Consider the following 12,019-nt stretch of genomic DNA (forward strand, 5'->3'; position numbering starts at 1 on the left):
ACCAACCTATCTAGGCACACCAAATTCTGTAATAATGCGCTGCCGTAACTGGCTTCCTAGCTCGTAACATGGTTGGTATAACGGATTCTGGAATGCCCTCTCTTAAGAGTGCGGTCTCAATAGCCACCCCGTCAAACGCAGCCGCACTAAATCGGGGTAAAGGAACGGACCCTGTTGTAACAAGTCCGGACATAGTGGGAGCGGCCAAGGATAGTCTGCGAGTAGTCCGCGGAGATCCGAGAATCAAGCTCTCCGAGGCCAATGAGGCGCCACTAGTATGACTGTGACAGACTCTCTTTTGATCCGTTTTAGCAACAGAGGGCGCAGTGGAAACGGTGGAAACAGATACACTAGGCTGTACGGCCAAGCGATTGTGAGCGCATCCACCGACACTGCCTTTGGATCTCTCGTTATGGACACATACTGGGGCGTTTGGCGATTGTGGCGAGACGCCATCAGGTCCACTTGAGGGTAACCCCACCTCTGGACCAACATGTGAAACACTTCTGGATTTAATGCCCATTCTCCTGGATGAAAATCCAGACGGCTGAGATAATCCGCCTCCCAGTGGTCCACTCCCGGAATAAACACTGCCGACAATATCACCTGGTGGTATTCGGCCCAATTGAGGATTCAAGCTACTTCCCGCATTGCCATGCGGCTTCTCGTTCCTCCTTGTTTGTTGATGTACGCGACTGCCGTTGCGTTGTCTGACTGCACCTTAACAGTCCGAGACATAAGCATGTGTACTGCTTGTCGTAGCGCATTGTAAATTGCGCGGAGTTCCAGGACATTTATAGACCGCAATCTTTCGTGATCCGGCCAGAGACCCTGGAGCTAATAATTTTGAACTACAGCTCCCTAAACTCTGAGACTCGCGTCCGTCGTTAGAATTATCCAATTCCAGCCGCCGAACAGTTTCCCTGCGGTTAAATTGTGTACTTTGAGCCACCAGAGTAGAGATACCCTTGCCCGTGGCGACAACCTCACCCTGTGGTGAATCTGCAGATGCGAGCCCGACCACTGTGCGAGCACATCCAGTTGAAATGGACGTGAGTGAAATCTTCCTAACTGAAGCGCTTCGAAAGCCTCCACCATTGTTCCTAAGAGGCGAATGCACAAATGTACCGAGACTGTGCGTGGCTTGAGCACTAATTGTACCAGATGGCGAATAATCTGTACTTTCTGTTGTGGTAGGTAAATTCTTTGATTTACCATATCAAGAATCATACCTAGGAATTGAAGTCGTTGAGACGGAATTAGATGTGATTTCTTGAAGTTGACAAACCAACCGTGGTGAACCAGTACATTGTACGTTACCAGCGCATGTTGGAGTAGCATCTGTTGAGACGGGGCTTTGATGAGCAGATCGACTAAGTACGGAACTATTAGCTCATCTCAGATCCATGGGAGTGACATCATCACAGACATCCCTTTGGTGAATACCCGAGGCGCTGACGAAAGGCCAAACGGTAGAGCCTGAAACTGGTAATGGTTCTGGCGCATTGCAAAACGCAAGAACCTCTGAGGAGGTTGCCAAATCGGAATGTGTAAGTACGCATCCTTGAGATCTAGTGCAATCATGAATTCCTTTGGCTCTAAACCTGCAATTACTGACCGCAGAGATTCCATCTTGAATCTGTAGTAAGTGATGTACTGATCGAGACCCTTTAAGTTCAATATTGGCCTGACTGAGCCATCCGGCTTCGGTACCACAAACAGACTGGAATAATAACCCTGACCTTGTTGTACCGTGACCTGAATCAAAACTGCTGAATCCAGTAGGGACTGAATGGCAATTTGCAGAACCGCCCTCTTGTCGTCCGAGAGAGGTAGTCCTGTCTTGAAAAACCGCAGTGGCGGAAGACAGTCGAACTCTATTTTGTAACCTCTTAACACTAAATTGCGGATCCACTCATCTGTGGATGTCTGGAACCACGCCAAATGGAACGTCTGAAGGCATGCTCCCACAATTGGAGATCCGAGATGGGCTGGGAGCCCGTCATGCCGCTGGCTTGTCGGTGACCTTAGCGTCTTGACGACTTGTGTTGGTTTGTTGGAAACCACGTCCTCGACCCCGGCTCGTGTTTCTACTAACATCTTAAGAGAATCCGAAACAGGAAAACACATTGGAAATCTGTCGTTTAGTAAATACGACTTCATCATTTGTCAGAGATCCTCCGTTTCTGTAAACTTCAGAGACTGACGCACCGCTCTGATGAGATTATCAATGCCTGGGCTGTTAAAATCATCACTATCTGACTCCACTTCGCCCTCCTCACCCTCATCTCGTGCCGTGAGGTCTGGCATGTAATCGTCAGAATGCAACATAGCCGAAACAGGTAAATCATAAGACATATGAAATTTATCCCATCTACCCAAAATGGATTTGGACCTTTCGCAAGGCTGAGACGCCTCCGGTAGTTCTGGCGGTCTCACCCTAGACTCAGATCTTGCCGCTTCCCGCTCTTGACAAGCGGCGGTCAATTCCGATTGCAACCCAGCCAGTACATTGGCTAGCATTTCCCATGGAGGGTCCGGGGAGGAAACTGGCTTTAAAACCGGAGCAGAAATTGTATTCTTAACTGAATCCACAAAACATACTTTACATGTGGTAGATCCATCCGGTAACACACTGCTACAGGCCTTGTAGTGAAACTGCTTTTTAGTTTTTGCTGGTGCCTTACTCATTATGGAGACAGACAATACAATATACAAAAACATACAATTGCACGTAAAATAGTACTAAGGTGTGTGTGATATATATATCTGGCCAAGTGCAGTACACGTGGCCAGTCCTATGAAATGTGATCCCAAATTCCCACTAACACCCCTGCGCCTCCGGTGGAGTAGAGATGTAGTACTGGAACGTTCTGGAATCACAACAGGAAGACACAGGAAGCATGGTTAAAATGGCCCCCATGCCATGCTTACAGTATAATCACCGTACAGGTCAATCTTTTAAACAGATATATAACCTTAGATAGTGTATCAAAAATCCTATGTATATTATCCATGCAGTCTAGCCTACTGCTGCTGCTTGTCCCCCCTCGTGCAGCTGCTTGCTACTTATAATGGTGCTGGGATCCCCCCCCCCGTATGCTCCGTAGCAATGAGCATGTAAAAGGGCCGGGGCGCGGGTAGAGGCAACCAATGGACGGCCAGCGAGCGGTAGTGTGGGGCGGCCAGCGGGAGCCGGGTAGCGGGACGCGCCGGAGAACAGACTGCGGGTCCCTCGAAGCGGCTTTGAGCAGCGGCGGCGGTGGGCGGGCGCCTGTATGCTTTAAGAAACAGTGTCCCCACACAGCGGGGCGGCAGCGTGAGCTGACCGCCCCGTCCCCCAACATACCTGGACTCCTGTGGTGAGGCTCAGACGGGGCTTCTCTGTAAGCACCGGCCAGCCTTTCTGCAGGATGTCTGCTGTGGCTGTGAGGGTGCTCTTTTGGTGAGGACCGACACGCCACAGCTGCTTGTAGCAGCTTCCACTATCCCTGACCCTGGCCTTTTGGAAGGGGGAAAGGTATGTGGTATGAAAAAAGAAAAAATATTAACAAAAAATAAAAATATTCAAAATAATTGTGGACTAAGCCACACAAGCCTGTTGCTACTTGAGCACAGAAAAAACACTGAGGTACTCTGGGATATGGAGGGGTGGAGTGTTCTAAATTTAAATATTCAGTGCCCTGTTCCTGTGGAAGCCGTCCATATCCCAAGAGTACTTCAGTGACCCCTAGTGGATGAAAAAGAAAATAAGAATTTACTTACCGATAATTCTATTTCTCGTAGTCCGTAGTGGATGCTGGGGACTCCGTCAGGACCATGGGGATTAGCGGCTCCGCAGGAGACAGGGCACAAAAGTAAAAGCTTTAGGATCAGGTGGTGTGCACTGGCTCCTCCCCCTATGACCCTCCTCCAAGCCTCAGTTAGGATACTGTGCCCGGACGAGTGTACACAATAAGGAAGGATTTTGAATCCCGGGTAAGACTCATACCAGCCACACCAATCACACCGTACAACCTGTGATCTGAACCCAGTTAACAGCATGATAACAGCGGAGCCTCTGAAAAGATGGCTCACAACAACAATAACCCGATTTTTGAACAATAACTATGTACAAGTATTGCAGACAATCCGCACTTGGGATGGGCGCCCAGCATCCACTACGGACTACGAGAAATAGAGTTATCGGTAAGTAAACTCTTATTTTCTCTGACGTCCTAAGTGGATGCTGGGGACTCCGTCAGGACCATGGGGATTATACCGAAGCTCCCAAACGGGCGGGAGAGTGCGGATGACTCTGCAGTACCGAGTGAGAGAACTCCAGGTCCTCCTCAGCCAGGGTGTGCCCCTGACCAAGTAGCAGCTCGGCAAAGTTGTAAAGCCGAGACCCCTCGGGCAGCCGCCCAAGATGAGCCCACCTTCCTTGTGGAATGGGCATTTACATATTTTGGCTGTGGCAGGCCTGCCACAGAATGTGCAAGCTGAATTGTACTACACATCCAACTAGCAATCGTCTGCTTAGAAGCAAGAGCACCCAGTTTGTTGGGTGCATACAGGATAACAGCAAGTCAGTTTTCCTGACTCCAGCCGTCCTGGAAACCTATATTTTCAGGGCCCTGACAACATCTAGCAACTTGGAGTCCTCCAAGTCCCTAGTAGCCGCAGGTACCACAATAAGCTGGTTCAGGTGAAACGCTGACACCACCTTAGGGAGAAACTGGGGACGAGTCCGCAGCTCTGCCCTGTCCGAATGGACAATCAGATATGGGCTTTTGTGAGACAAAGCCGCCAAATCTGACACTCGCCTGGCCGAGGCCAGGGCCAACATCATGGTCACTTTCCATGTGAGATATTTCAAATCCACAGATTTGAGCGGTTTAAACCAATGTGATTTGAGGAATCCCAGAACCACGTTGAGATCCCACAGTGCCACTGGAGGCACAAAAGGGGGTTGTATATTTGAACCTTAATGGACCCCAATTTGAGGCCCATAGACACTCCTGTTTGCAGGAAATGCAGGAATCAACAGAGTTGAAATTTCTTCGTGGGGCCTTCCTGGCCTCCCACCACGCAACCAATTTTCGCCACATGTGGTGATAATGTTGTGCGGTCACCTCCTTCCTGGCTTTGACCAGGGTAGGAGTGACCTCTTCCGGAATGCCTTTTTCCCTTAGGATCCGGCGTTCAACCGCCATGCCGTCAAACGCAGCCGCGGTAAGTCTTGGAACAGACATGGTACTTGCTGAAGCAAGTCCCTTCTTAGCGGCAGAGGCCATGAGTCCTCTGTGAGTATCTCTTGAAGTTCCGGGTACCAAGTCCTTCTTGGCCAATCCGGAGCCACGAGTATAGTTCTTACTCCTCTACGTCTTATAATTCTCAGTACCTTAGGTATGAGAAGCAGAGGAGGGAACACATACACCGACTGGTACACCCACGGTGTTACCAGAACGTCCACAGCTATTTGCCTGAGGGTCTCTTGACCTGGCGCAATACCTGTCCAGTTTTTTGTTCAGGCGGGACGCCATCATGTCCACCTTTGGTCTTTCCCAACGGTTCACAATCATGTGGAAGACTTCCCGATGAAGTCCCCACTCTCCCGGGTGGAGGTCGTGCTGAGGAAGTTTGCTTCCCAGTTTTCCACTCCCGGAATGAACACTGCTGACAGTGCCAACACATGATTTTCCGCCCAGCGAAGAATCCTTGCAGTTTCTGCCATTGCCCTCCTGCTTCTTGTGCCGCCCAGTCTGTTTATGTGGGCGACTGCCGTGATGTTGTCCCACTGGATCAATACCGGCTGACCTTGAAGCAGAGGTCTTGCTAAGCTTAGAGCATTGTAATTGCTCTTAGCTCCAGTATATTTATGTGGAGAGAAGTCTCCAGACTTGATCACACTCCCTGGAAATTTTTTCCTTGTGTGACTGGTCCCCAGCCTTCCAGGCTGGCATCCGTGGTCACCAGGACCCAGTCCTGAATGCCGAATCTGTGGCCCTTTAGTAGATGAGCACTCTGCAGCCACCACAGAAGAGACACCCTTGTCCTTGGAGACAGGGTTATCCGCTGATGCATCTGAAGATGCGATCCGGACCCTTTTTCGAGCAGATCCCACTGAAAAGTTCTTGCGTGAAATCTGCCGAATGGAATCGCTTCGTAAGAAGCCACCATTTTTCCCAGGACCCTTGTGCAATGATGCACTGACACTTTTCCTGGTTTTAGGAGGTTCCTGACTAGCTCGGATAACTCCCTGGCTTTCTCCTCCGGGAGAAACACCTTTTTCTGGACTGTGTCCAGAATCATCCCTAGGAACAGCAGACGTGTCGTCGGAGACAGCTGCGATTTTGGAATATTTAGAATCTACCCGTGCTGTCGTAGAACTACTTGAGATAGTGCTACTCCGACCTCCAACTGTTCTCTGGACCTTGCCCTTATCAGGAGATCGTCCAAGTAAGGGATAATTAAGACGCCTTTTCTTTGAAGAAGAATCATCATTTCGGCCATTACCTTGGTAAAGACCCGGGGTGCCGTGGACAATCCAAACGGCAGCGTCTGAAACTGATAGTGACAGTTTGTACCACGAACCTGAGGTACCCTTGGTGAGAAGGGCAAATTGGGACATGGAGGCAAGCATCCTTGATGTCCAGGGACACCATATAGTCCCCTTCTTCCTGGTTCGCTATCACTGCTCTGAGTGACTCCATCTTGATTTGAACCTTTGTATGTAAGTGTTCAAATATTTCAGATTTAGAATAGGTCTCACCGAGCCGTCTGGCTTCAGTACCACAATATTGTGTGGAATAATACCCCTTTCCTTATTGTAGGAGGGGTACTTTGATTATCCCCTGCTGGGAATACAGCTTGTGAATTGTTTCCAATACTGCCTCCCTGTCGGAGGGAGACGTTGGTAAAGCAGACTTCAGGAACCTGCGAGGGGGAGACGTCTCGAATCTCCAATCTGTACCCCTGGGATACTACTTGTAGGATCCAGGGGTCCACTTGCGAGTGAGCCCACTGCGCGCTGAAACTCTTGAGACGACCCCCCACCGCAGCTGAGTCCGCTTGTACGGCCCCAGCGTCATGCTGAGGACTTGGCCAAAGCGGTGGAGGGCTTTTGTTCCTGGGAATGGGCTGCCTGCTGCAGTCTTCTTCCCTTTCCTCTATCCCTGGGCAGATATGACTGGCCTTTTGCCTACTTGCCCTTATGGGGACGAAAGGACAGGCTGAAAAGACGGTGTCTTTTTCTGCTGAGATGTGACTTGGGGTAAAAAAGGTGGATTTTCCAGCTGTTGTCGTGGCCACCAGGTCCGATGGACCGACCCCAAATAACTCCTCCCCTTTATACGGCAATACTTCCATGTGCCGTTTGGAATCTGCATCACCTGACCACTGTCGTGTCCATAAACATCTTCTGGCAGATATGGACATCGCACTTACTCTTGATGCCAGAGTGCAAATATCCCTCTGTGCATCTCGCATATATAGAAATGCATCCTTTAAATGCTCTATAGTCAATAAAATACTGTCCCTGTCAAGGGTATCAATATTTTCAGTCAGGGAATCCGACCAAGCCACCCCAGCGCTGCACATCCAGGCTGAGGCGATCGCTGGTCGCAGTATAACACCAGTATGTGTGTATATACTTTTTAGGATATTTTCCAGCCTCCTATCAGCTGGCTCCTTGAGGGCGGCCGTATCTGGAGACGGTAACGCCACTTGTTTTGACAAGCGTGTGAGCGCCTTATCCACCCTAAGGGGTGTTTCCCAACGCGCCCTAACTTCTGGCGGGAAAGGGTATAACGCCAATAATTTTCTATCGGGGAAAACCCACGCATCATCACACACTTCATTTAATTTATCTGATTCAGGAAAAACTACAGGTAGTTTTTTCACACCCCACATAATACCCTCTTTTGTGGTACTTGTAGTATCAGAAATATGTAACACCTCCTTCATTGCCCTTAACATGTAACGTGTGGCCCAAATGGAAAATACGTTTGTTTCTTCACCGTCGACACTGGAGTCAGTGTCTGTGTCGACCGACTGAGGTAAATGGGCGTTTTAAAGCCCCTGACGGTGTTTGAGACGCCTGGACAGGTACTAATTTGGTTTGCCGGCCGTCTCATGTCGTCAACCGACCTTGCAGCGTGTTGACATTATCACGTAATTCCCTAAATAAGCCATCCATTCCGGTGTCGACTCCCTAGAGAGTGACATCACCATTACAGGCAATTGCTCCGCCTCCTGACCAACATCGTCCTCATACATGTCGACACACACGTACCGACACACAGCACACACACAGGGAATGCTCTGATAGAGGACAGGACCCCACTAGCCCTTTGGGGAGACAGAGGGAGAGTTTGCCAGCACACACCAAAACGCTATAATTATACAGGGACAACCTTTATATAAGTGTTTTTCCCTTATAGCATCTTAATAAATATAATCATATCGCCAAATAAGTGCCCCCCCTCTCTGTTTTAACCCTGTTTCTGTAGTGCAGTGCAGGGGAGAGCTTGGGAGCCTTCCCACCAGCATTTCTGTGAGGGAAAATGGCGCTGTGTGCTGAGGAGAATAGGCCCCGCCCCCTTTTCGGCGGGCTTCTTCTCCCGTTTTTCTGAGACCTGGCAGGGGTTAAATACATCCATATAGCCCCAGGGGCTATATGTGATGTATCTTTTAGCTAGTATAGGTATTTCATTGCTGCCCAGGGCGCCCCCCCCCAGCGCCCTGCACCCTCAGTGACCGCTGGTGTGAAGTGTGCTGACAACAATGGCGCACAGCTGCAGTGCTGTGCGCTACCTCATGAAGACTGAAAAGTCTTCTGCCGCCGGTTTCTGGACCTCTTCACTCTTCGGCATCTGCAAGGGGGTCGGCGGCGCGGCTCTGGGACCGGACTCCATGGCTGGGCCTGTGTTCGATCCCTCTGGAGCTAATGGTCTCCAGTAGCCTAAGAAGCCAATCCATCCTGCACGCAGGCGAGTTCACTTCTTCTCCCCTAAGTCTCTCGTAGCAGTGAGCCTGTTGCCAGCAGGACTCACTGAAAATAAAAAACCTAACAAAACTTTTACTCTAAGCAGCTCTTTAGGAGAGCCACCTAGATTGCACCCTTCTCGGCCGGGCACAAAAATCTAACTGAGGCTTGGAGGAGGGTCATAGGGGGAGGAGCCAGTGCACACCACCTGATCCTAAAGCTTTTACTTTTGTGCCCTGTCTCCTGCGGAGCCGCTAATCCCCATGGTCCTGACGGAGTCCCCAGCATCCACTTAGGACGTCAGAGAAATTATAATTTCTATCAACATTTTGGAACATTCACCTTCATGTCAGACCAATTTATTACCTGTTGTGGTTGCGGTCTGTACCAATTGGATATCTTCTCAATACTTGCTTGGCTTTGGCAATACCTTCATGAAAAGCTTTCTCTGCAGAGGCCTTTTGCTTGCGCAGTCGGTCCTCTTCTGCCTCTTTCTGAAACCTTTCTGCAATGGAAGGAAGGAAAGGTAACAAAACCATTGCCAAACAGGTTCTCAAAGCATACATAACATTGAAGTAAATTCCATGACCTTCTGTATGTTAGACTGTTGGTCCAAACTTACAGCTCCAACAGCTAATTGTACCTTCAAATGAATTCCCTTGTATAAGTGAACGCATTAACGCCTATGCAGCAACCAGGTAGCAAGTAGTTAAGAGGGGCTGAAGCAAAGCCAAGTTGGTTCGCCAGCCATATCTAGCATCATTCCACAATGTACATACTGTGGTGTCAAATACACTCTGCTACAGGCGATAGTCATAAATCCATGTTCACGTATAAGCAAAGTTCAGAGCGTCAACTAAGTTGTGTGTACGCAGAAGTATGCCTTATTTCAGACCGATATACTGCACCCATTATAGGGCTGATGGAAGAGTGAGCAAAAACGCAAAATGTGAACATTTAATTCCACACACTACCAATTTGTGGATAGTTTGCCTTTGAGGAAGTATACTTTGGACAAACAAATCTGAATGATCGCTTTAGGATAGGTCGATACTACAACTTAAGTCTGTGGCTCATTAACTAGCTGTATTGTAGCAATATTACAGAAGGCTACTTGAAGTGTAATGTTGAGGCCTGCATGCAAAACTACTCATTAAATGATATATACAAAATTAGGTCCCCAACTTTTGTGCACAAAATGTTCCTAAAACGGTAATTGAGTGGACATCTTGAAATGATAAATACCCCCAGAAAAAATAAGAATTTACTCACCGGTAATTCTATTTCTCGTAGTCCGTAGTGGATGCTGGGAACTCCGTAAGGACCATGGGGAATAGACGGGCTCCGCAGGAGACTGGGCACTCTTAAAAGAAAGATTAGGTACTATATCTGGTGTGCACTGGCTCCTCCCTCTATGCCCCTCCTCCAGACCTCAGTTAGGGAAACTGTGCCCGGAAGAGCTGACACTACAAGGAAAGGATTTGGAATCCCGGGTAAGACTCATACCAGCCACACCAATCACACCGTACAACTCGTGATAACTATGCCCAATTAACAGTATGAATAACAACTGAGCCTCACTGAACAGATAGCTCAGAACAATAACCCTTTAGTTAAGCAATAACTATATACAAGTATTGCAGACAATCCGCACTTGGGACGGGCGCCCAGCATCCACTACGGACTACGAGAAATAGAATTACCGGTGAGTAAATACTTATTTTCTCTGACGTCCTAGTGGATGCTGGGAACTCCGTAAGGACCATGGGGATTATACCAAAGCTCCCAAACGGGCGGGAGAGTGCGGATGACTCTGCAGCACCGAATGAGCAAACTCAAGGTACTCCTCAGCCAGGGTATCAAACTTGTAGAATTTTGCAAAGGTGTTTGATCCCGAACAGGTAGCAGCTCGGCAAAGTTGTAAAGCCGAGAACCCTCGGGCAGCCGCCCAAGAAGAGCCCACCTTCCTCGTGGAATGGGCTTTTACTGATTTAGGATGTGGCAGTCCAGCCGCAGAATGTGCAAGTTGAATTGTGGAGCAGATCCAGCGAGCAATAGTCTGCTTAGAAGCAGGAGCACCCAGCTTGTTGGGTGCATGCAGGATAAACAGCGAGTCAGTCTTTCTGACTCTAGCCATCCTGGAAACATAGATTTTCAGGGCCCGGACTACGTCTAGCAACTTGGAAGCCTCCAAGTCCCGAGTAGCCGCAGGCACCACAATAGGTTGGTTCAAATGAAACGCTGAGACCACCTTAGGGAGAAATTGGGGACGAGTCCTCAATTCTGCTCTGTCCATATGGAAGATCAGATAGGGGCTTTTACAGGACAAAGCCGCCAATTCTGACACCCGCCTAGCCGAAGCCAAGGCCAAAAGCATGACCACTTTCCACGTGAGATATTTTAATTCCACGGTCTGAAGTGGCTCAAACCAATGTGATTTTAGGAAATCCAACACAACGTTGAGATCCCAAGATGCCACTGGGGGCACAAAAGGGGGCTGAACGTGCAGCACTCCCTTAACAAACGTCTGAACTTCAGGCAGTGAAGCCAGTTCTTTTTGAAAGAAAATAGACAGGGCCGAAATCTGGACTTTAATGGATCCCAATTTTAGGCCCATAGTCACTCCTGACTGTAGGAAGTGCAGAAATCGACCCAGCTGAAATTCTTCTGTGGGGGCCTTCATAGCCTCACACCAAGCAACATATTTTCACCATATGCGGTGATAATGTTTTGCTGTCACATCCTTCCTAGCTTTTATCAGCGTAGGAATGACTTCAACCGGAATGCCCTTTTCCATCAAGATCCGGCGTTCAACCGCCATGCCGTCAAACGCAGCCGCGGTAAGTCTTGGAACAGACAGGGCCCCTGCTGTAGCAGGTCCTGTCTGAGAGGCAGAGGCCAAGGGTCCACTGAGATCATTTCTTGTAGTTCTGGGTACCAAGTTCTTCTTGGCCAATCCGGAACGATGAGTATAGTTCTTACTCCTCTCTTTCTTATTATCCTCAGTACCTTTGGTATGAGAGGAAGAGGAGGGAACACAAACCGACTGGT

The 12,019-nt window shown here is 49.0% G+C and overlaps 1 protein-coding gene across 1 annotated transcript in view; it reads right to left on the reverse strand.

Annotated features, from left to right (window-relative positions):
* BAZ1B (bromodomain adjacent to zinc finger domain 1B) overlaps positions 1-12,019 on the reverse strand; it is a 303,893-nt gene that overhangs the window by 127,198 nt on the left and 164,676 nt on the right. The window contains exon 8 of the mRNA XM_063956151.1: positions 9,335-9,473. Within this exon, the coding sequence (XP_063812221.1) occupies positions 9,335-9,473 (139 nt within the window). The remainder of the gene's footprint in view (positions 1-9,334; positions 9,474-12,019) is intronic.

This window comes from Pseudophryne corroboree, chromosome 2 (genome assembly GCF_028390025.1).
Source record: "Pseudophryne corroboree isolate aPseCor3 chromosome 2, aPseCor3.hap2, whole genome shotgun sequence".
Taxonomy (NCBI): Eukaryota; Metazoa; Chordata; class Amphibia; order Anura; family Myobatrachidae; genus Pseudophryne; species Pseudophryne corroboree.